The 26,007-nt window shown below is 41.9% G+C and overlaps 1 protein-coding gene across 8 annotated transcripts in view; it reads right to left on the bottom strand.

Annotated features, from left to right (window-relative positions):
• Positions 1-3,627: 3,627 nt before the first annotated feature.
• RNF144B (ring finger protein 144B) overlaps positions 3,628-26,007 on the bottom strand; it is an 80,429-nt gene continuing 58,049 nt past the window's right edge. For all 8 annotated transcript variants that reach the window (XM_084508201.1, XM_084508202.1, XM_084508196.1 and 5 more), the window contains 6 exons: positions 23,511-23,615; positions 14,873-14,933; positions 7,778-7,982; positions 6,478-6,622; positions 4,483-4,572; positions 3,628-4,289 (listed from right to left, as the gene is read on the bottom strand). In XM_084508201.1, coding sequence (XP_084364327.1) covers positions 4,149-4,289; positions 4,483-4,572; positions 6,478-6,622; positions 7,778-7,982; positions 14,873-14,933; positions 23,511-23,615 — 747 coding nt within the window. In that variant the 3' untranslated portion in view covers positions 3,628-4,148. The remainder of the gene's footprint in view (positions 4,290-4,482; positions 4,573-6,477; positions 6,623-7,777; positions 7,983-14,872; positions 14,934-23,510; positions 23,616-26,007) is intronic.

Here is a 26,007-nt window from a genome sequence, read left to right on the forward strand (position 1 = left end):
AATATCCAGTTTCTCTTAAGTTTATTCAAGTAAAAAAATATGTACATTTTAAACTTCTCTTTGGACTTTATTTTCTGCTATGTTACTGGACAGACAACCATACTTATCATTTAGCATCATTAAAGCACTGCAGAAACATCAGTTACTGTAACCCTTAGTGCCTTCCTTTGAGATAAGTAACCCCATGTGCCATTAAAAAATAACCAGTTACTGAAAGGCCACCTTGACCATCTCCCGTAGTTCTATGATAAATACTGCAGAGGAGTACTTATGCTCTAGCGTGAGAGATATTTACTTATTGACAAGTGGTTTTGGAGGCAGGTACTCCCACCCTCACTGTAACACAAGGACAAGAGATGCAGAGTTGGATCCCTAGCTGTATTCGACACAGCTGCCATGACTGCAGAGAAATTACGGTGAGGTATGTGGCCATGGAGATTTGTGGCCAGCTGCAGTAAAAATCCAAATTTCCATCACTTCCTAGAATTTTAGGACTGGATCTTTAGACATTCATAGCCCAATATTCTGAAGGGCTGAACGCCTCTGACTCATAGGGAATAGACAGTTGTGACTTTTGTTCTCCAAAGGAGTCATCTGTAGACACTGTCAATCTAACATTAATAGCCAAAAAAAGCGAAGTTTGTCTCAGTGGTTAAAGGCCACAGGGAGAAGTGGTAACAGAGCCTGGGAGGGTTGTACATGTGCCACACACCCCAGCTCCTGTGCAGCACCCAACCCTGCCAAAGCCTGGTATTCTCCCCTGGGCGCTTCCTGCACACCAGCCACATGCCAACAGAGAACAAGGATGGATGGTGAGAGTGGTGAGGACGAAGGCTGATACTAACATGCACCACATCACATAGATGGAGCTCAAGAGGGTGGACTTACAACTACATTGATTTAGAAGAGTCAAAAGCAGCCAGAGTCCCATTTCTAGTTTTGTTTGTTTGTTTTTCTTCCCTAATTTCTGTTCATATTTTGCACGGCACTTGCCATGCTTGCGCCATGCTTGCAATAAATTTCTTATAAAGTGTGTTGTTGTTGCTTTAAAAAATAATAATAATAAATAAACCCTGTAAAAACATTCTTGCTAAAATGGTTCTTTGGAAACCCCGTGCCTATGACCAGTTGGGGCAAAATAGTTGCTTGCTGGAAAACAAGGCAACAGTACCCTACTGCTCCTGACACTTCAGCACAGGTACAGCTCTACCCTGCAGAGTTAGTGCATCCTTATGAGCTGGCCAGGTCACAGTCTAGTTAGAGCACATGCTCAGGCATCTCAGTAAGTTAATCCTCCTAAGATTTCGAGTTTAAGCTCTAAAGTAGTTCTGGAGCTTCCTTCTTGATCTAATTGCTTCATCTACACAGCCAAAGGAAGGAGTGCCTGTAGTTCATGCTTCTTTATCCAGCTTTTGGGTAAAGACCCCCAGCTAATATCTGGGCACACAGGCTCCTTAAATGCCTAGATTGGCATTCTGGCTCTTAGGTTGCCCAAACATCCAGGTACTAAACTTCTACTGCTTCTGGTACACCCACCAGACACCTAAACTGGCACAAGCAATACAAAGTGCACACAGAAACGGCACATCTTCCTTCTGCTCCATAGATATTAGTCTTTGAAAGAAGTTACGCTGCACTCAAACGGAGAAGTTAATAAAAACAGACAGAAAAGTGTTGCTTTCACAGAGTTTGTAGCTATGCACGTGTGCACTGCTTTTATAAAACATTATCCTTCAAACCACTGAAACAAATTGCTATTTTCTGGAGAGAGCTACATTAACTTCACACAGCATTTAAAGAACTAAACAAGGTGGAATTTGTTTTGAGACACCACGAGACACCTTCATTCCATTGGGCATTTTAGCAAAAACTACAAATGAAAGAGGAAGGTGACAAAGAAAGAAACTGGGCCAGCAGAAGGTGTATTGAAGACCACAAAACATGAGGAAGAAAAAAAAAAAGAAGTTTAACATGCAAAGGGTATTATTACTTGCTGGTTATGGTTAAAGAGACCATACAGCTCCTGTATCTTTTTCCTTGAGGCTTCCATAAAGTAAGACTCTCAACTGCAAGTTCCTCAATAAGCTGGAAATGGCAGTAGGGCCATAAAAAAGTAGGTAGAAAAATAGTATCAAGCCAAGGGCTAGATACCTTGATCTGTCACAAGTGCCCCCAAGCACAACCATTACTGCTGTGAAAGAAAATGCATACAGAAAACATTCTCTACTTATTATAAATCGTAGTTGTCTGCATTGCACTCTGCATTTAAAATGTACTGACTACCTTTCTGCTTCCCTTAGAAGCCGTGGATGGAGAATAAATATAGCCTTTCAAATTGGCAAGCGCTGCCTGCCCTCCAGTCACGACTAGTAGCGAAGTCAGATAGCATTTGTAAGAGAAATCGATTAAAAAGTAAAACAGACAACATCATTTAAGGCCTTTGTCCCTGCTAGTCTGCTCAACAGACCACGCTTTCTTAAAATAAGAAAATCTACCACTTCTGTTACAGTCAACAGAGGGGGAAGTTAAACAAAAAAGGTCACATTTATGGCTGCCAAGAAGGCAAAGTTCCTGAGGCTCAGCCAAACGTAACAGAAAAGAGGTTCTTTGCAGCATTCTTCTGGTGCTTCAAATTGCGTGCATGGAGGAGGGTAGGACCGAGGAGGAAAAGCCTGACATGATGCTCAGGTTGAGCATCCCATTTAAAACTTGCAGCCCTTACTGCAAGGGGGTTGGAATTAAAACTGATTAAATAGTGCAAACTCATATCAGTTCCCACAGATATAAAATGCACTGCAAGTCCAGAACAAAAGCTGGCCAGGGTTTTGAGGATCACCGGCCATTAAGGAAACAAATGCACAGAGCAGAGTCTGAACTCAGCTTCTCCTGGGTGAGCCTGAAGTAACTCCAGCTCTTCAGGGAGGTTTCAGTGAATTTATACAGGTGTAACTGATACCAGGGTCTAAAGCAGTTTAATGGTGAGGCACCAAATGAAAATGAAGGGTGTATTAAATGACAGGCTTTCATATTGAGAGTAACTAAAAATGAGCTGTAACAAAGTTTGTTAACCTTGAGTGGGAAAGAAGAATTAATCACCAATGGATGGAGCCTACATTTAAACAGCATTTCTCAAGTATTCACTTCAGCAGGTCCGTAACATTCAAGAGAGGGTTTTGGTTTAACCTGTTCTGAGTAGCATTTTACAGGGTTCTTGCTGCTACCCCATGTAAACTGCTGAAAAAATATACTGACTGCCTGGAAAATAAATTGTGCATTATGTACTCGGTATATCCACACATGAGGTCACTGTATAAACGCACAGCCAAGATCCCAGTACTGCACAAAATAGGAGCCTTTTCTAAAACACCAGATTCCTGGTGACTTTACTACACACGTGTTACTGACAAAAGGCATGCCCAAGAGCAGGGAAATATGCTTAGTCCTTGTATTTCAAGGTAGGTACATCACGTTTGATCTGAAATAAGCATCTACTTTCCCAAGCTAGTCCAGTCTCTTAAGAGAGAGTTCTGTCTTACAAACAGTTTTGTTGGTTTTTACTTCTGTAATTGAGATCAGTAGTATGAATCCCATTGATTTCAATGCTGAAGGAAATGCCATGGCAGCCAGTTGACAGGAAACTGTCAATATATTTTCTTAACAGTTTTTTACTTCTAATGGGACACAAGCTAGCAGGCAGAAGACCCTTATCAAGCTTTTCCCTGTTATAAAATACCCAAAACTTTCTGAGAAATCCGACAGTCACCAAGAACCAACAGAAAGCATGACAGTAACAGTTGGGTCTGCAAAGGCAGAATGATACTGCAGGATCAACTCATGCAGCTGATGGAAGATGGCAATCTTCTAGCAATCTCAAGAGCTGGCTCATACGTAAGGGTATGAACTACCAAATGGCGTCCTGTTTTTCTTTTAGAAAGCAAAAAACCTATACCATATGTACTGTACTATTATCTAGACTTTTTCCACACTGCAACTTGTAAGTGATAGAGTAGCCTGTAGAGAATAGGCACTTATCCCAAGAATTGGCAAAAAAAAAGGAGCATTATTTGGTAGGTATGGCACCAAAATACAACCATTGTGCTTTCTCACAAACATATGCTGTACAGACAGAGGCTCAAACAGACACAGAGTTAGGTTGCTGGCAGACTGTGTTTTTTCTTTTTGCTTCGGCAAGATTTGCAAATGCAGCAGATGATGCATGGAGATGCCACAAGCAGCAAGGGAGAGGTCACCAATGCTATGATACCTAGTCCAACGAGGATCCCTACAACCTGAAAGACATAGTAGGAAAAAATATGTATTTAGCTAATGTGGAAAATAAAATATATGTGTGCATGCACAAGCATGGAGTAAGCCACAAAAATAGTTGAAAGCATGAGAATAATCATCTTGGTCCTTCACTGAAGGGTAAAATCTCTGCTTAACATATGCATGATTGCTCTGCTCAGCTGGCTAGAAACACACCTGCGTCCTGTTCCACATCACCGAAGCACGTGAGTGGCCTAGCTTGTTTCTGCAAGGGCCTTTGTCGTAATGTCTTAAGAAGATGTCGTTCTGAAAAACAAAAGAAGAAGCTGTAAGAGAAGGTTACAGTATGGGGACACGCAGGGACATGTTCAAGACTGGACTGGAAATACAACTTCCCTGACACTGCTGTAAAATTACCTGCTGCTGGCAGGGAAATCCACCTACCTTCCAAATAATTATCTAGAAAAACTTCTTGCAGTTCCGAAAAGTGTAGTGTATTTGGGATCCAAACTATTGTATAGCATCTTCCCTCCCCCACTTTTAAAAAGCTTTGGACAACTATATCTGCATTGCATTTTTGACAAAATTACCTAGTCTGTAATTTGGTGATGCTAAAGGGGCCTGTAATCAAGACATTTCTGAAAGTTTGCCATGTCAGGTATCATATTCCTGAGGTACTTCTACCTTCTGTTCTGCTGTCCCTTCAGGTCATTTTTCTTCCTAGGCTTAACAGTAAAATTGAAAATAAAGTAAAATAAAGTAAAATAAAGTAAAATAAAGTAAAATAGGAAATCCCTGTTTCTTTTTGTTTTTATAAAAAATAGAAATCGCCATTTCTTTTTGTTTTTCCCAATATTACTAAATTATCCGTTTTTAATTTAGAAAATGACTAATGCTCCACATTACTCTACCCTTGCCAGCTGTGCTGTGACCTAATGCTGCTTCCTCTTTCATTCTTCAGCCTTACTCTTCAGCTCTGCAGTTATTACCTACAACCAAATCTGGATTTCCTTTAACCCTGCTCATTCAGAAAAACAACATTTGAATCGGACAGCTATGGTTTCTTTTTCCTTTGTCCTCTTGAACAGACTAAAACTTTGTAAGGACATGTCTGCAGAAAGGGAGAATCTGATAGTCTTCCAGTTCAGCAAAGTTTTAAGCATTCATTGTGTACTCTGAGGCAAGCCATAAGGCTGATGTCGAAAAAGCTCACTCCTGCATCCAAAAATGGGACATAACGTTAAGTGAAACTTGCTACGCATTCTGAAAAAAGGAAGGCTGAAGAATGAGGAAGTCTCATTGTTTGCTAGCTGATGAGTACAAAAAAAAAAAGAAGAAAAGTCGTGCGTCTTCGGATATTTTATTTCAAGTGCTGGTGAAGTTATTTTCAAATTCTCACCATTGTTATTAATGACTATGCCAAAAAGGGAAGCAGTCATATGCACGAGTACGTTACTTCTTGTACTCTTAATCCTACTAGAAAACTTAAGGTCCACAAAAGTTGAGACTAGTTGGTATCACATGAGAGATAATTAGCCACATGCATTTCATAACCCATGTTGATAACACAATAGTTTTACCCTCAAGCCTACTAACTAATCATTCTCTTCAGCAACACAGCACTAGAGATGGACTAGTAAAGAAGACCAAGTTTATAAGAGCTCTTAATGCACCCTCCTACGAAACAACTGCCTTCACCCAGTACCATACCATTTTTTGGACAGGCTGTGATCCTTGCAGTTGGAGCAGGCACAAGAAACTTATTTCCCTAACTCCCAAACAAACTATTTTGGGCTTCTGCATGGGAAGAGGGAATCAGTGAAAGTCAGTTCTATAATGGACCTCCAGAAAGTAACCAATCTGTCCCAGTTCCCTCAAAGAGCTACCGTGGGACCTCTGGATATGGCTATAATCCTTTATGGAAGAAGGATGTTGATATAAATAAAAGCAGTATTAGTGAGAAGAAAATAATGAAGTGAATGAAGTTCCTTTGACTGGTGGAAGGGGTCCCTGCCCATGGCAGGGGGGTTGGAATTAGATGATCTTTAAGGTCTTTTCCAACCCAAAGCATTCTACGTTTCTAAGTTACAATCTGAAATGAGCCAAGAAATTCACTAGAATATCAAGGAGTTGTTGGGAAGCTTCTATGAGGCCTCAGACTAACCTCAGCTCCCAGTTACCCTTTATCTAATTTTAATCTGCAGCACTTACATCCAAGTTCTGTAGACAGTACCAGCAAAATGTGTGTTTGCAGTTCTTGCACATCATCTGAGCACAGCCCTCGTTCCTCTCAATGTAGATCCGACAAACTGGGCACTGCTTAATTGGTGCCTCTGTCTCTGTTCCAATAAGTGATCTAGAAGAGTAGGGAAACATTAGAATCGCATGTAAATATAATTATAGGTGATGTTCAGATTCACTGCCTAATGTGTATTGTACTTACTATTCAGAGCATCTAATGTTATTGTCTTAATGCACTTAATGTGTGAGGCTTATTATATTCAGAATACACCAAAGTATAAGCAGTAATAAGTGAAGGATTTTATAGCATGTAAAGTTGAAAGGCTATTCTCTTGGTCTTTTATGCTAAATAAAGCCAACACTGACTACACCCACCAACATATCACCTACAGCATTAAATATCAGCACTTGGTAAGAATGCTTTCACAACGTATTAACAGAACTGGGTTATGCAACTCATGGCATTGTCCTTGCCTAAACAGAATAACTTAAACTCCACCAAAGCCAAGGATCAAACCTGGGTGAGAGAAATTATGGTGAGACATCTTTGGCAACTCGTATCTGATGAAGTCTCTAGCAAGCAGAATCTTTAGGTTTTAAGTCTTTAATTTCTTACAAAAAGCAAAAGGAAACTTTGAACATACACGACTGAATTTTATCTGATGCAGAAAACAAAGACGGATGGCCACAGACATTATATAATCTAAGCAAGTAAGTGTTTTCCTTCCGTAGATTGATGCCTTATGCAACCTGACCTGTAGGTTGTTTGCACCTATGTAAAATTAACATAAATCATATTTCTCCCACCAAATGGGACACTGCACACCCACTCTTCATAGAAGTTAAGATTTTTCTATGTAGAAATTCTGTAAATATAAAGCAGAGGTAATTCCTTAATCACAGTACAAGCAAAGTTTGGACCCCAGAATACTACTGTACTGGATGTTTTGTACAGGTACACGTTATAATTCTAGCATGAAAACAAGGCCTTTAGGAGGAGTGAAAGCCCCGGTGGATTTCATGTTTCAGAAGTGTCAGTGGCATCCCAAAATTTGGTAAGAACCCAAATAACATTAAGAATCTTTTTAAAAAGAAAATGTATAATTTAAAGTAATCATTAGATTGGAATTATATTTAGGGAACACCAGCAGAGATGGACCTAAGAAACCAGACGGAAACAGTTCCATGAAACTGATGTTAGACACAGAGTGCGCACTTCATGCCAAAACGAACTAAAAGATCACGCAGCTCCTGTGGCTTCCCCTCTTACCCCTGCTCGGTTGGTACCAGAGTAGTTTGGTTTTCTGGGCACAGGCGCTGTGGGTGCCACGTCTCCTTGCAAGAGGAGCAGAACGTCAGGTGGCAAGCCGGACACTCCACCGGCACCGGCACTCCTGGCTCGCTCGGCCCAATGTAGCACACCGTCTGGCAGTCAGCCGCAGGGCACCATGTTCTCTTGGGGTCCAAATGGACTTCTGAAACACAACAAAGGCAGAAATAAACCAGTCATATGGTCCCCTTCTCATTCCAGTGACACGTCTAGGTATGCAAGACCCAGTTCTGCATGGGCATGGGGAAGTTGAGGCCCTCTGCACCTGTGCTTGTGGGCTTTTGGGCCTATTTTTCTTCAGGCAGGTCTGAAATGGTATTCTGCAACAGCAGCTGCACTGGAAGCATCACAATAACAGCAACACACTACAAGGGACATATTCTTTGCCTTTATAGGAGGGTACAAAAGATGAAGACAACTAATGCTTTCTGAGAAGCATGTACCATTTTGTCTTTCACATGTGGAAACCATGTCACATCTCTCATGTAAATTGCAGGAGAACTGTCATTAATTTAACATCAAGTCATTTTCTGTGCCTTATTTCCCCCACGCACTTTTAAGTGATTAATATTCACCTTATTATATGATGAGCGTTTGTCAGGTGTCCAACTATAACAATAGTTAATGTAAGGTCACGAGTGGAAGCATTGGCACATGGTAGCAAATGATAAATGTTGATTCTTTCTCTTGCTCCCCAGCCTTTATCTGAGGACTTTGGACTTGCAGCAGAAACCCAGATGGATCACATCCACTGTTAGGGTTGTCCACTGTGTGGACACTTTACACTGCCCGAGTCAATGCAGCCCAGCCAAACACTCCCACCCTGCATCTCCTCCCTCCCTGGGAGCTCTCTGGGACCACGAATGAAAATGGATGGAGGGATGCCTCAGTACAGCGTGGAAATCCCTGACTGTGAGATCTCAAAAGCCATTACAGAGTTCATCTCTATTTCCAGCAGGTAAAAGCAAACAAAAGGCCACACAAGGGCCCCTGACATATGTTCTCTGGCAAATTTTGCTGAAACAGTTGAAGGCATTTCCTGCTATGCACGCTGCTGTCTGCATTGCTTCTTTGCAGGAGGTTGCTGGTAGCCCACATTGCAGGGGGCTGGTGGATGGATATCTAGCAGATGCTCCAGCCAGCATGATAAACAATAGTATCAATTCAGCATCCAGACATCTAGAAACTAGAAACCATACAACTAGAATTGTGTTCAAAGAAGTAAAACAGTAGATACATAAACAGTAGAAAAATAAAACATAAGCAGTAAATAGATAAAAGTACATGTGCATCAACGCCTGGGGAAGACATCCCACAACCTTCATAACCTAATGTACTTTAGAAACTGAGTTCTTTTCTAGTTTGCCAAACATCTGTGTTCGGCTTGAAAACTTCCAGCTTCTTCACAGGTGGCCTGTGTGAACCACATGAAGTTCAGGAAGGCCAAGTACAAGATCCTGCACTTGGGTTGGGGCAATCCCGAACACAAATACAGGCTGGGCAGAGAATGGATTGAGAGCAGCCCTGAGGAGAAGGACCTGGGGGTGTTGAGGGAGGTGATTCTCCCCCTCTACTCTAGTGAGACCCCAGCCTGAGCACTGCATTCAGCTCTGGGGACCCCAGCACAAGAAGGACATGGACATATTAGAACAAGTCCAGAGGAGGGCCACAAAGATGATCAAGGGGCTGGAGCACCTCTCCTATGAAGACAGGCTGAGGGAGTTCACACTGTCCAGCCTGGAGAAGAGAAGGCTCCAGGGAGACCTTACAGTGGCCTTCCAGTGCCTAAAGGGGGCCTACAGGAAAGCTGGGGAGGGACTCTCTGTCAGGGGGTGCAGTGATAGGACAAGGGGGAATGGCTTTAAACTAGAAGAGGGTAGGTTTAGATTAGATATAAGGAATAAATTCTTTACTCAGAGGTTGGTGAGGCACTGGAGCAAGTTGCCCAGAGAAGCAGTGGACGCCCCATCCCTGGAGGTGTTTAAGACCAGGTTGGATGGGGCTTTGGGCAACCTCCCTACCTGACTGAAACAAACTAACTTCAGCATAATCCACTGGTAGCTGAGAGTTTCCTGCTAGTTTTGGAAGTGTCATTTGGGGTGAACAGTAAACTCACATCAAAATACAAGTTGGTTTATCCTAAAACTATTCACACATTCAGGGTGATTCTTGACAGATACTTAGAGAAAAAGCCACTTTTTAATGATCGTGATAGGAAAGCCACCAGCAGAGGAGTAACCACTAACACCTTTTTTCTATTTAATATTTGAGAGCAAGCATGTAGGAGAGAGTTTCATTCAACTCCACTGCTCAAGACAAGCTGAGCCCCTTTCCTTTCTGAAGGTGTCCACTGGGTCAGGCTATCACACAGTCCTGTGTTTGGCTTTCAGTTTCCATTGATGCTACTTCAATCTGGATGCACAGTGGTGGCAGGGATACTCACCTGGGCCATGAGCTGACTACCAGGCAAGGCGGTCAAGAGACATGCGTTTGAACCTCTTTCAACAAAGACTAGCACATAGTCTCCCATATTTAAAGTAGGCATATTGGTCACTGTCATACAGGAGACTGTCAGGGGCTTTGCTATGTTCACCTATTTTCCATCCCTCCATGTAGTTACTGCAACTGCAGGTAATATATTAATCTGTGTCAGACGACTCTGACAGATGGGGAAACTTTCCGCACCCATAGCAAAGGCTTTAATCTATAATTTAGGCAGTGCCAGACACCTGTATCATCTACCTTCTTTTCCATCCATTTCATGAATCTAGTTCCCTTCTTTCCCCTTATTATCTTACACATGCTTTCTCTACCACCAAAAGCAAATAAACATTTTGCTTTAATTGAATAAAAGCCAGAAAAAAGACAGTTCGTAGCTTCATTTGTGAGGAGAAGAAAGAGACGGATGGACAAGCCATCCAAGCATTTTTAAATAGCATCCTGGCTGAGAAATCATTATTTCTGTAGCTTCCTTCAGAGATGATGCTCTGAGCTGGGTAAGACCATGCCCTATTATTGACTATTGCATTTAAGTCTTCCCACAGTAGGTTCCACACGTTTTCTGTTGATAAACAACAGCTAAAATGAGAAAAAAAAATGCAGTTCCTGCAGATAGCACACTCAACTTTGGAAACCTAAATTCTCCTATCCTTGTTTTGGATGAAAGACAGGATGTCTGGTTTTGACATCCACTGGGCAAAGGGTTGTAAGTCTTATTGATTTTTACAAGTTTTTTTGCAGTAAGATGTGATGCATAAAATGAAACTCCCTCCTCTCCCACTTCCTCCATTTTACAAAGAACCTACAGATGGTGTTTTGCAATCCATGCTGTCTCATACTGTTTGCTTTACCATGGAGTACAAGTGAAACCAGAAAAAAATAAAAATAAAAAAGGAGCAGCCAAAAAAAAAAAGGAAAGAAGCTATTATTTTACTCTGATGATGTTCAATCTTTTGGTTAGGGCTATTTCTCTCTTGAGCCTTTTCCCTGCTTCCTCACAGCCAGTTCAGTCACGCTCACTCCACTCTCAGGAGGAAAGCTTCCCCAGACCGTGCCAGTAACAGGCAGGGATCTGGCCAGTTTTCACAAAACACACAAGCAAGCAGGTGAGATGTGGGATGCAAGCAGGGGAAATGCAGAACTCTGAAGAATGAAGAATTTCTGGCTTAGAAGAGGTACCTACCGAAAAGGTGGCCCCGTGCACTCCACAAAATATTAGGAACACCTATCTTTTAATGCACTGCTTTTCAGTCAGGCAGAAAAAGGAGGTTCTCACCATCTTTCACTAGGCCTATTGGGCAACTGTCAGAGAAACAGAAATACACTGCGTGTGTCCTAACCACATCCTATCCCACTATTTTGTTATTTCTGATGGCCACAACAACCCCATCCTAAGCAGACATACATCAATTCCTGTTTCTTCTATTAAGACAGATTGCACAGAAGCCCTGTGACTAGGTCCAGATAAGTTATAGATGTAGGAAAGCTTGGTTTAAAGCCTGGAAACATTTGCATATTAAGAACACAAAGAACACAAGAGGACTGAATATTTTCAGTGCTTTCATTATCAGACTATGCAATTGCATATAGACATTAAATTGTATGCCGGTTACTTCTCACAGCCTTTTAACTCAATATTATCTGTCCAATTTCTTAGAAATAAGGTAATAGGATATATATTGTATTAAAGCAGCTAGCAAAGATGGAGAAAACAGCTTTTGGAGGTCTAAGTTCATCTCTTCAAAATTTTTCTCAAAATTAATCTCTTAACAAAAAATATCTGTAAGGATGAGAAGCACTGGCTTTAGCAATCACTTGAAGACTGTTGAGAAAAGACTACAGAGTAGGAGCAGAAAGGCTTGCCCATGCAGGTGGTTACTTATGTCCAGCATTTCTAGTAAAGCAGAGGGGAAACCGAAGCAAGACGGAGGACGGACAGCCCATATCTCAACAGAATACAGCTGAGAGCAGAAGGGTCTAAATACAGCAAGTGGGAGGGTTTGAATATTGGGTTTTGTTGATCAGAACAAAAGTAACAAAGGACCGTCTAGTACCTGCCTATTTTAAGAATCAGAATTTGGCCTATTGTATTTGCAAATGTGGAAAAGAGGACAGCACACTTCAGACAGCAACATCTGGAAAACACATTTCTTTCTCTTTCTTTCCCTTACCATGCAGCAAAAAACAACCCTAGCTAACTCCAGCTAGCCTTCCCCGAGTGCCTGATATGAAGAAAAGAACTGAGAACTGGGAAGAAAAGGGAGCTCAAAATATTTCATATGTAAAGTTTTTCTTCGTTTTTAAATGAACTTGAAAGGCTGACTACAGTAATGCTACTATTACACTGTATTTCAGTTCTTTGAGGTATTCTCTGTCATCACATAGCTCCAATGAATCTGTGGTCCTCTGAAGGTGTACTTGGCTTGGCTGACATCAGCTCTGGCCATTGAGCTGCATCCTGGCTGGAGTTCACATGTTTTTAGGGAAAGGCCGACGTCTGAAAGCAAAGACCGATGGACTACATTTGCTGTTAGGTCAAGGAGCTGCAGCTGAGTTTGCCTTAGGGCTGGTGTGAAAATAGATTGTGAGGCTATGCAGTGGTTGTGGTTGGCAGGAGTCTGTGGGAGAGGCAAGAGCGAGGCAGTTGCAGCCTGGGCTTTGTGTAGCACGAGGTTTGGAAAGGGCTGGGTTGCACTTATGCTGACAGAGGCACAAGCTGTGCATCAGATCTCATTCGTCAGGAGTCCCTGAGTAGTCCCTGGTTAGAAATTGGACCCAGCAGCTGCCATCATCAAGGTTTATTGCTAGACTCACAAAAGGACCATCAAGCCGGCATTGCTGCTGGTCTGGGCAGGGAAGCATTGCTGGGCTGTGGTCAGGTCTGAGAACAGAGCTTGAGCCAGTAGAGGCCCACAAGCCAGGTTCAACCGGTAAGCGTGGAAAGGTCAGCCTTAGGGGGCAATGCTAACCCTGGGACAGGCGAAAGGTCCTGGCTGGGGTGGCATTAGTGCTGGTGTCCAGGACACCACTTGAGTTAGCAGGTTGTGTTCCCGGGCTTCGGTAAGTTCACTTTATTGCTGGGGCACGCGAGGTCAAAAGTCTCAGTTTAAGCCTGCTGCCTGGATGCCAGTTTTACTCATCATAGAGGAGAAAGGACAGATCTAAAAATATCATGAAAAAAGGCAGTGGAGGTGGAGGAGGATTTGCAAGACTTAGGCAAGAAGGAAAAGGGAAGGAGGACTTAAAAACAGACAAGTTCCAGGTTTCTGTGAGTGGGAGGCAGTAAAAAAAAAAGTAACAGGGAGTTGGACAAAAGATCATGAGTTCAGCTTTGGCTACTTGTAGAGGAAGAGATACCAGGAAATCATTAGTTTCACAGTCTTCAGTTAAAAAAAGGTTTTTATGTAAAAGAGATTAATGTATTGCAAGAATGCCTCACTTTCTTGACCCCTTAATATGTTATTTAACAAGCTGTGATTTCTACTTTCTAGGACTGTAGACAAGCCACTGCTTGGGTTATGAACTCGAGGGACTTCCTAAGGAATTAAGGCTAAGCAAGAAGAAGGTAGAATAGGAGAAAGAAATCAAAAATGAAAGCCGAGTTTGAGATTTTTTTGTTTTCTTTGTCCTGAGTACCTGCAAACCACAGCTACAATCTGCATCTGCCCATGACCTCGGGGGCACACTTGGGTGTACTGATTTTGTTGGTTTTGTACTTCATGGTCATCTCACTGAACTTCAGTCCAGATGAGATTCAGTAAAAACCCATATATTCTTCTATCTGACCATTTTTTTAAGTGCATTAATAAACCTAACTTTTATAAACCTCTGCATTTTCATTCTTATTCCCAATTCCTCTGCATCTAAGCATGCATATAAAGCAGAGCACAAATACAGACTTCAGAGGAAAGCTTGAAGACAGAGTTAGAGCTGATCAGTCCCAGATACCCTACTCTGCAAGCTACCACAATGCAAATTCTTTGACAAATACTACAACTTCCAGCTGGGCTTTCAAGTTGGTGTCAGTCTTCAAAATCAGCATGGGATCTCATCTTTCTGACTATCAAGTGTCTTCTTCAGCCTTGGCAAGGAATCATCTCCTGAAGAAGAATGCTGACCTCTGACATACCAAGGCTTGGCACCAGTAAGATCTTCAGTTTCAAGCTTCCTTACTACTATGCCTTACTCAGTAATGAGGGGTCCAATTATCCCTCAGGAAAAAAAAAATATACTAGAAGAATACACACAAGAAAAAAAAATAAATATAATAGAAGAATACACACAAGGCTTCTCCGTGAGAAAAACTCTCTTCTAGGGATGCTTGCAGAAGTTTCTATCAGACAGCATGGTCAGTATCTCCTAGAAGTTTTGAAGATCCTTATGGATGTATATTTCAAAACAATGACATCTTCTCCATCTCTTCCTTAACTCACCCAGCACGCTTTGTCTTAAGGCAGAGTGCTCTGCAATATGTAATATTGCTGCCTCTACTGACACTTTAAAAATTGAGGTAATAGAAACCAAAAGGGCTCATACCGCGTTCAAACTTCAGCCTCTTGTATAACTGAAACTGGTCAACAGGCACCAAACAGGCAATCTGAAATGAGAAATAAAAAGAAAAATCATTAGGAACAATTAGAGACTTGAGGAAATTTAATAAGCACCCTGCTCTACTTGTCTGTTCTCCTAAGCCAGCTCTCAAATCCACCTTCTTTTTCTGCATACCACCGCATACACCACCGCATTTCTCCATACCTAGACTTCCTTCTCCAAAGTTTAAAGTAGTTCCTGGTCTCTCCTATTTCGACCACATGGCAGAGTAGTTCAGCCCAAGTCCTTCTTACCATGCAGAGAAAAGCCTTCTTTTGGGGTTCTGTATTTACTTCAACCTCTTTGTTTTATTTCATGTTTGTTTAATGTAATGAAGGGTGACAGCTAGCCAAGCTTGGAAACTGAAGTCTGTTGTTCATGCAAAAGAATACAGTCCAAACAAACGATTGCTCATTCATGTCTCCCAGTCTTTACGGTAGGAGCCAGTTAGCTCTCGGGAACAAAAAAGCCAGTCTGGTTTCCATTTTTTATTCATGTAAGAAATGCATTATTCTTCCTTTTTTTTTGTTTTTCTGGACTAAGATGGTTAATGCCACTGCTATTGGAATTTGCCTTAGACATGCACAAGGCCACTGGGAACAGAAGTTAACAATCTAGTTGGCATAGACAATCAGGCTTTGTCAATACATTTTGGGCATTACCATAATTAAGCTAACTTAGTCTAAATGGATAAATGCTCTGCTCTCCAGTCCTTGTAAAATAACCAAGTATTTAAAACTAATAACCAAACCTGCATACAGTGTAAGGAGGGGTTCAAATGAAACTTGTCAGATAGCTGAGAAGCCAAATGTTTGTTGAATTCAAAATATGAGATAATTCTCTTATTTGATCCATTCATAACATTGCAGAGCGTAGATCAGATCAGCACTGAAAAAATTTCTATGCCTACCGAAAAAACTTACTCTTTTCCTAAAAATAAACCTGGACTAATACCAGTAGAAGACCTGATCATTCGAAGCCCTGTGAGACAACACAGAACTGACAGCTTTGAAATGAAGGTGTTCTCAACCCTTATATCCAGGAGACCACCGTGGACCTTCAGATTACTGTAAAGGCAAAATTTTGCTCTCACTGGAGTAGAAGTTGGCCCTTGCTACCCTTCTGGGTTGTGTTGCAAGGCACTCATGGGAAGAAATACAAAGACAGAAAAATTCAATATATATTCAGCCTCATGTTGCAAATACCTCTGCTTTTGCAGTTGGAAAAAATAATAGCAGAGAATATATCCATTTGGAAGATAACGAATCGCTTTATTAAGATCTCAAATCAAATGAAATTAACATTGCATTTTGAAGCAGATTTTTGGATCAATTTTTGAGCTAAACAAATGTCATACAAAAAACAATGCCACTGTTGTCCAGATGTAAGTGTTTGAAGGTACTTAAAAGACTTAAAGGTGCTTTTAATTGAAGAAATCAGAGGATTTTTCAGCTAACTGGGAAACACTGACAAATCTTTACAAAGCATACTCATAATCTAGTGAATCAGTTCTGTGGTTAAAGTACTGTCCTCATTCAGCTTCTGAATTCAGGGTGTTAAGTATTTTTAATATGAAAGTAATTTCATGGAATACACAATACTTTAGTATGACCGTTACACAGCGAGTTTCCTGGAAAACTCTTCACCTGTTGATCAGAAGTTAGCTGAAACACTCTTGGAAAACAAATAACAACTTAATCAAACGAGTCAAAAAGAGTGAAGTTCAGCAGCTTCAGCAAAGAATGAAGCCAACCAACAGAATTACACAAAACCCACAAGACATCATTTCAGTATTGCCCAGTCTCCCCAAGGCAGCTTAAAATCTAAACAGAGTTCTGAAAACAAAGAGAGTCATCTGCTTTTCTCTAGCTGGGTGAGCATTGGCAACTACTTTAAATTTTACTTCATTATGACTAAATTAAAACAGCGAGTCTCAATGCTGTAAGGGTAAGAGCCACTTGAGTGAATTGTGTTATTGTCTGAGGCCTTTTTGTGCCTGCTCTTGCTTTTAACAAACCATTTTTCAAGAGCAGCTCTATTGAGCCCAGAATTTCCCATGTATTAAAAATCGGCCTTTTTGATGACAGTGGGAGCAAAGTTAGGAGTTTTATCGCAGATTTCAATAGACAGCAGAGTTGGTGCTGAAAGCATCCCTTTCTTCTATTGAAAACCTGACCTCACCGTGCCAGCCTTCCCCACTGGCTTCCTCCAGCCCTGCTCTTCCTCCTTTGCAGCCTCTTTGCAGCCCAGGTCCGGCACCCTGCACACAGCTCCAGGCACACGCAGCCTGCCCCTTTTGCTGCTAATTTCATTTATGCTCAATGGTAAGACAGCTTTTGGACAGCATGGTTGGGCAATAAGGTGCTTATCTCCTCCTACCTGGCATCAGAGTCTAAATGCTCATCACCATGCAATTTTTTTAGCCCCATCTGGGAGCCCATCCCAAACATCCCTGTCCTGCCCGACCGCACACACCCATGGGTTTGGCACAGGATGGAGACCTGGGGAGGAAGCAAACTGGCAACACGGCAGGTGGCAAAGGGCCAAAAGAGAAAGAGCACAGGCATGCCAGAAAGCAAGACATTTCTTACTCTAGGGTAAGAAACTGTTCAATTATTCAATGCAACAAGAAATGCTACGGGACAAGTTTGGGGTGTTTTTTCTTTTTTAAAAAAACACCAGGTTAAGGTTACAATAAAAACCTCTGAACAAAATGAGAATCTAGGACTCTCCTCTCATGAAAAGACATTGGTTTGAGACTTATCAGACTGGTAGGAGTTGAAGTAAGTCTTCTGGTTTTCTATGCATCACAGGCAACTACTTCATTTAAAGTACTCTTGTCGTAGAGCACATGAATACTGGCAGGTCTCACTAAGAACAGCAGCTTTCACCTGAAGTAAAAAAATCCATAGAAAAAAAAAATTTTTTTGAAAGCTCGCTACCACAAAAGGCTCCAGCAGGAGCCTTGCCAAGTGTCCCAAAAGATTGCCCACTGTGGTACAATAACCGGGGGTGCTATTGCTATGCGAGACAAAAGAGCAAAGGAAGGAAAATGAAAGAGTTGGAAATAATTGAGTTCAGTTTACACAGGGGCAGACTGTTCCTTGTAACTTGGGCAGTGCAGTAACCAGGAGCCAAGGAAGAACAACTCCCCTGTTTTTAAACACTGGCTACCACAGTGGAAAGGGAAAATCACCGCTCCACCTATTCTCAGGCTTTCAAAGGAGATGCAAGGAGGCAATCAGGAGAACTGAATAGGCCTTACTTCCTTTCACACCCATATGAATCAAGTCTTGATACCGCCTGGAGAGGAAAGTTCATCAGCACAAGTCCTTCTCCCTTTCTCTCTTCAGCAGACACACAGCAAGCGGAGGTCCTGCACTGGCAGCACCAATAGCAAAGGGTTGCGCTGCCTGGCTCTGCTGAAGTCCCAGTCACAGAGGCAGTGCCTGATTTTGCAAGCAGTGCAAAGCAGTTTTAACTTGGGCTGTGCTTTGTTATGCTCAGTAGTTTAATCACGAAACATTAATGTATTAGTTTTCTCTATCAGGGAGCTCTTCCCTTATTTAATCACACACACAAACACACACAAAAGACTTGCATTTATTTGCCTCAGATTTAAGAACAAGTAAATAACAAGAACTTTTTTAATTTTGAACCTGAAAAAAGTAGGTTGGCCTGCAACATGTTCCCACCTTCCTCCCCATTTTACCATTTCAATCTGCCCCTAGCAAAATGTAAACCAATTTTCAAATTAAAAATAAAACCAGTATTTTAAAACAACTCCCCGAGGGCTTTTTGCTCAGCTATGTATGGAATACAACACAGTAAAGAATTCGAAGATCTGGGTCACTGTCCCATTTCATCAGCTCTTTGCAAAGTGCTGACAACCCTCTGCCAGGTTAGCACTGGTGCAGATCAGGTATTTACACAGACGGAGGGGGCAATAAGCAGAAACCGCACGGAGTGCAAAGGGAAACTTCTTGCTGAACTCCGGAGGCATAAGGAAAGCCCAAATGATGCTCGCTCTTCGTGCTCCCTGCACAACTGTAATTCAAATCAGATTACATACATCACTGTGCCTCGTTGGCATCAGCTCTACAAGCTTCAGAACAATGCAGACATTAGAAACAGCACAGCACAACCCCCTAGAAATCATCCAAGCGAGTACTACATTGGAAGTCCTTATATGCACTTGAGACTTACCCCGATTCACAGCTTACACTGGTGATTGCATTTGCACCACGTAAAACCATTTCGAATCATAATAAATTACCCTCTATTTAGGTTAGGGATATTAACTGTTCCAATTAAATCAATGGAGCAAATCCCCAAGAGAGACAGGAATATTCTAGACGGGAGAAGTCTGCACAGTTGAAGAGAGCTGCATTAGCATAAGATGTTCCTTCTACCTTCTGCTACCAGGAACAAATCCAAAGCGTTTTTGTTTATTGTACTATTAGAGTGCGAAAGGACAAACATCTTGTTTAATGAGATGGCTTTTAAACTTTCCTTTTCTGTGTAACCAGCTATTTGAAACAGAGCCTGTAGCCAAAAACATTGCCTTCTCATCACTAACATCCATTTATTTCTGTTTTAAAACAAGCTACACTTAAAGCAGCTGATATCTTGATGTAACAGGTCAAGATATGATCTAGGCTTAGACTTGATTTCATGCACTGTAGTTGAACAGTTCCTTCTATTCAAGTACGCTGCTTGTCAAAACCAAAAACAAGCAGGGAAAGTACCAGTTTCAACTAGCTTTTGTTAATGTAAAAACAAAAAAGGGGGGGGTCAGAAAACATATTTGTACTGAAAGGTACAATTTTCTAGTTCCAATTACCTATGTTAATTTTTTTTAAGAATACAAAACCTGTAACATTTTCTTCTGAGGTCCAGAGAGACACAATGTTCTAGTTCACCTAAGTTAAGCCTTAACTCCCAACATCTCCTGTGCTCTGTGAATAAGCAGTTTACTCCCCAAACACCAATGAAATATTTAGAGACAAATGCCTACTATTCAGACTTGCTAATTTCTTAATGACAAATATAGGAAGAAATTCTATCACACATTTACAATGTTAACCTGAGTTTTTGCCCTCCCCACTGCCAAAAGCAACACAGGAAGCACATGTGTCAGAATCGAGTCCAGAGCAGTGAAAAAGCTCTAATAATTTAGTACCGAACAGCAGTAACACTGAGGGGTTTTACTGAGAAGACAAAACATACTTTCTTCACAGAGAAGACAAGTAGGTCACTGGTAAGTACCGAAGAAATGTTACACACCTTGAATAAAGACCTTGACAGAAGTAGATGAACTTTCATCAATGTTACATATCCTAAGTTACTTATAAGCTTTATTATTAATTGTTCAGGTCTCCTATTGAACAGGACCCAATCCAAAATGCACCGAAGTCAATGGCAAGGCTTTTCTTCACTTCAAATTATGTCTAAGTTCACCTTATCTCCCCTGTGCAGGCTAGGGCAAAAGGCATTTAAAAAGCAAACAAGACAACTGTGCTAGCTAACGTAATTAGACACAATTTAGCCCAAAGTAGAGGAACCTATTTAACACCACATTCGTGAGAAAGACAGTTCGAACTGCTGCTTTTTTCTCCAAACCCTAACAGTGCCTGCTAAACATTAGTTACAGCAGGGTCTGAAATGGACATGACCTGAAAAATACACTATTTCAAAATCCTGATGCCAAAAAAGGACCGATGTATTTTTCCCCCCAGGAGAGGTAGCACTTACATAATTTTCAGAAAAAAAATAAAAATATAAATAAAAACATGAAAAAGTCTACACGCCTATTTTATTGAATGTTTACCAGAAGACAAATTTTTAAATGCACAAGCATAAATATCTTTAAGTTAGATGCTACTGAATGGTTGAGAAAGTGTTGCCAGAGGTATGACATTTCTCATGGCGCTGTTGTGGTGAGGAACATTTTCCTGCTGGAGGCCAGAGAGCAAACAACCAGCCCTCCTGGAGGCGAGGAGGCTGATGTTTCCACACCTGGAGTTTCAGAGCGTGTAATGAATAAACTGTAAGGCTAAATAGTACTTCCATGCCAAACAATAGTCATATGTAAGGACATTCTCTCCCATCTGAATAAGGTTCTATTTTTTAAATAGTAGCTTTTAAAGGCCACATTTTCACATGGAACAGCCTTTATAGAAAAGAAAAGAAAAATAGAATACAGAGTGCTCATACATAATCTGTGGTTTATTTACTAATCCTACAGATTATTAATAGAGACAGGCTATTAATTCTATTGTTCATGTTTTGTTTTGACTTATTTTTTTCATTAAAAAAAATAAGTATTTGGTAAAATACACAAGCAGTTCATTTTAATGAGGTTGGGAGCTTGTCTGCTTTTCAAGCAGAGGGTTTGTGTTTTAAGTGCATCACCAAGAGGGAGTGTCAGAATATTCATTCATCCACCAGACACTAATGCACATCTTGGGCTGTTTAGTCATTCTGCCTTTAGCCCCAAAAAGCACACAAGGATTAAGTTAATGGTCCATTAATACATGCCCTCCAGTGCCCTTTTGCTTACTAATGGGAAATACATCCTTACAGTTCCTATAGCATCATAACCCGAATTTAACAGTGCAGAATTCTTCCTGCTATTTGCTAATTTTCTTTTAAAACAGCATTTTCAATAAATGTTATTTGTCTTCAGTCTGGTGCTACAGGTGGGAGGGACAGCGCTACACCTTCTCTGCATCTATGCAGAAGAAAAGAGGAAAGGAAACAGCTAACTTCTTTCCACAACGGCTGGATTCAGCCAAAGAAAAGCTCCACCATATCCCATATATTAAAAATAATAATAATTGCAACTCCCAGACCCTGATTCAGCTAAGCACTGTGTCTCAAATTCATGCTGGAGAGGAGATCATGATTTTTTGGGGCAGAAATGTAATTCTTGGTAACTCTCTCCAGTTCTGTGTGAGGTGTTTTATATCTGCTTTCCCTTATGCAAGCAGAGCCACTGCAACTCAGTTGCACTCCTTCCCCGGTTAGAGGTGATCTGTGATTAGAGGTGATCCCCTCAATGAATGCCATCTTCCCAGCCCTGTGGCAGAGCAGAGAGGAGAAGTACAGTTGCCAGTGTCAGTGGAACAAAGGAGGTCCCTCATTTTCAGTCAAAACTTTTGCCTCCCAGTGAGTCCATCTCTCACATGCCTGCTTGGAGGAAAATCCCATTCCATAATGAATGGAATTGAGTTTACTTCTTAATACAGAGTTAATATTGAGTTTACTCCTTTCTCCCCAGCAGAAAATAACCACACACAAAAAATTTGTGACAAATGGCATGACTGCATTTGAATACGATTACACACCTCTAGCACAGTTATGTCATCTGTATAAACAGGGGTTAAGGAAAGCCAGAAGATAAATAAATAAACTGCTTTTCTGTAGTTCCGGATGGAGGTCTGATTCTCCTTGACATTGTTCCTGCACACAAACGCTAAGAGAATGCGCTGAATGAGCCAAAATCCTTTAGCCACCTTTTTTTTTTTTTTTTTTTTTTTTATCTCTGCTTATGTTCCTGTGCCCAGCAGTGGCTCACCTGGCTCACAGAGGGAGCAAGCAAGCAAGAATAGCCTCAGGGTGAAATTGGATTTGCCCACGGTTTTCCATGGCTTTCTAGATGCACAGAATAGCTGGCATGCATAAAGGTTCCAGCCACGCTGCCAGCAGCTCCTCCCCGTGTCATGGGTTTGGAGCTAAGCCCAATTCAGAAACTTTACACCAGCCCTAGGTCAGCCTGGAGGCTGCTGGAGCTCTGCTGGGAGGCCACCAGGCAGCCTGGTGGGAGCCACTGACAGCCCCCTTGAGCCCCTTTGTCCCAGGCAGTGTAAGGAGGTCTAGGAGCTACATTTTCCCTCTGGTTTCTCTGCTTCCAGCTTTCAAATTGAACATTCATGTTACTCTGGGGGATTGTGCATGTGCCAGATGTGCAAACAGCTGTGCCCAAGCCTCGTTTAGCTTCTGAGTTCTCAATCTCTCCCATCTCTGCCCTGGGAACTAAGCCACTTTTCTCTTAAGACCTACTTCCACCCAGTGCTGTGCAGATACCTTTCTTTGAATACAATTATATGGTCTCATATGTTTACACAGGCTGCAAATTGGTTGCTGAAGCCCAATATAAACATGGAGGAAGAAGTTCTGGCTTTGCATACAATCAGTTTGTGTTCTTGCTCTTGGGTTTAAAGAGGTGCTGGAATTTCAGTGTTTATAGTCATATCAAAGCTGTTTTAATTGACAGCACTAAGGGAGGCTCAGCAATTCTAGGATACAAGGTGTTCTGGTTAAGTCACCTGCACGGGTAATTCAGAAGTTGTCTGGATGCCAAGTAAGCCCTTCCTCAAGGCACAGAGAAGGAAAAAAGGAGCAAAACCCTTGAAAAACATCTGCTTATTTCTAGTTCCTCTTGTTAGTCAGGCTTCTTGCCAAAAGCTCATTAAAGGTAATTAAAGGGAGGAAAAAGTACATGATCATATTTATTATGTAGATGAAGAAAAGTACTTGGGGGGTTTTATGTTAAAAAAGAGGAAGAAAGAAGTGTTGATACCTCTGCTTCTTGTAGGGTCCCATGGTTCAAGCATACCATGTCTGGACAAGTGATAGGAGATCCACAACCTTCTTGAATTGCCAGCTGCATGTACTGTTTTAGGCACTAGGAAGAAGGAAAGAAAAAAAAAAGTTACAGCCCACATGTTGGGAACACACAGACGCTGAAGATACTACACAGCTACCACCTCCACTGCCTTAATTGGCTGTCCTGAAGCTCCAGCACACAGAAAACATCAATTATTGCAAGCGTGAATGTTACAAGTCATTACATTGGAAAGAATGCAACAAAGAACAATTAATTATGCATGACTTCATCTGCTGAGCATTGTGTTTACCCGAGTCAGCAAGTCAGACCCTTCAGTGCTAACAGCCCCTATGCTCTGCTCAACTGGCTTGGGTAGATTATGGGGAGGGGGGGGACGACATCTTTCATCCTAATTAAACAGGCTTCTTTCTTTTGTCTTTCCTTCTGCATTCTTAATTCAGACTCTGAGGCAGCAGTCCCCATTGTAGGAGACCTCATTTACGAGAAGGAGGCTACTGTTCTCGGCTCCATAAAAAGGGGAGGGCTAGGAGGTTAGAGGAGGTTATAATCTGTCCTACAAGATGTGCAGCTATCAGGGCTCTCCTCCCTCTCAAGGCCCCACAGAGATCAGGTAATTTCCACGATTTACCTTAATTTATGATCAGCCTCTAGGCTATTGAGCAAGAGTTCAAGGTCCATTTCCAGCATGGAAACCTTCTTACGAATGTTTCCGAATTGTTTCATCACCCAAAAATGGCAGGCCTCTCCTTTCCAAAAAATAAGCCCTTTGCTCCCCCTCACATTTTATTTAGCATGCCGGTTTCAAATGTATCTGGCTTGGATTTTAGGGATCCACAATTCTTTCGTCTATTTAACACTTACTACGCAGTCTTCAGTAAAGTCATGAAATAAAACTGGGGCAATGGACTGAAGAGCACTGTTCTAATTTTAACTCCAAAGTACACAGGCAAGTAAGTGGACTCACTCCTAAATAAAATAAAGCAAACCTTGAAAAGGTAAAGCAAACCTCCTTGAAAACGCTCAAAAAGCATACAGTAAATTGCAAATCACTCTAAAAAATAAAAAGACATGGATTTCTGGCAGATTTTGGTATCAGCTTGCATAGTTTACTGTAAATGAAAAGCAACACATTTTATGAGCAGCAGGACTAAGGAAGCTTTTTTCTCTTCAGCTTTGTATTACGTGCCCACATGGTAAGCCTGTCCTCCTCCTCAGTGCTGCTGACTGCTTCCCCTGATGCCCCCGCTCCCCTTCTCCTCCCTGCTCCCAGCCCCAAAGGCCAGCAGCAGCACTGGGTGCCTCTGAGGACAGCTAACAGGTTAAACACTACCTGCCCATCCCTCATTTGGGCATCTAATTTGGGTTTCCCTGGCTAAATGCCTGTCAGTTTTCAAGAAGTATGTCAAAGTGTGAGGTCCCCGAGACCTCTGCCTCTCTGCCAGCCTCAGGAACGGGCGCCGAGTCCAGAAGCCACCAAGTGGGATATGGGGAAATCAGAGCGTGAAGTCCCAGGCCCCTTCACAAAGTGCTTTTCCAGTATTTATGGGCATTTAACATTCAAGCTTGCATTAGTCTGGGCTGTTCTGAGAAGCTTTGCGTAACGGGCTCCAATTAAAAGAAATTTCCTCGTTTGTATTTTTATTGGAAAGCTGGTATCCTCCTAAATGTCAGGCTACCCAGGAGTTCAAAAAACGGAAACGAGGTTTCCTCCTCATTCTGTCCCTCCACTGAAATGTCCCCGTCCACACCTTCCTGGTTAATTCGGATGAACTACACACTTCAAGCAAGTAGAAGCACATTAACTTAGTGGCATTTTAAGCAAATTTACATCTGATTTCTAAATATCTCAGTAGTATTCATTTAGAAGAATACAGGGACATAACCTACTGGCAAGCTTTAAATATCTAGCCCATTAAGCACTAATGGGTTCAGATCCAGCACACATTCCTGTAAGAAAGCAGCAGAGCAGGCTGTAAGGAAGAGATGGTACACAAGCAATACGTGGGAGGTGAGGGAGATATTCACAGGTCAAGGGGGAAAAAGAAATCAGTAATTGAAGATGCTATGAACCACCTAAAAAGCATCAGTCCAGATTTACCCGGGAGCTACTCTTTTGTTATTCAAACAGCAGACTCCGTGCCTGCTCCCATCCACTTGTCCACCTTCCCTGAAGGCATTTAGGTACAGTGCTCATGAACAGTCAGTGTAACCACCACACCAGTCACCCCGTTAAAACCCACAGCTCCACCACAGAGCGGTAAGCAGAAAACCAGGCACAGCCACGGCGGTGCCAAAACAGTGTCCCCAGATCCCAGGGCAGCTCCCAGCCCCACTGCTGATGTGGATGGAGACCAGGGGCCCACACCCTTCAGATCATACAGCAGGAGAAACGGGGCACCAGGCATCGACTCCCGACACGGCTTCCCTCCTGATTTGTGCCCGTGCTCTC

The sequence above is a fragment of the Aythya ferina genome (assembly GCF_964211825.1).
Source record: "Aythya ferina genome assembly, chromosome: 2".
Classification (NCBI taxonomy): Eukaryota; Metazoa; Chordata; class Aves; order Anseriformes; family Anatidae; genus Aythya; species Aythya ferina.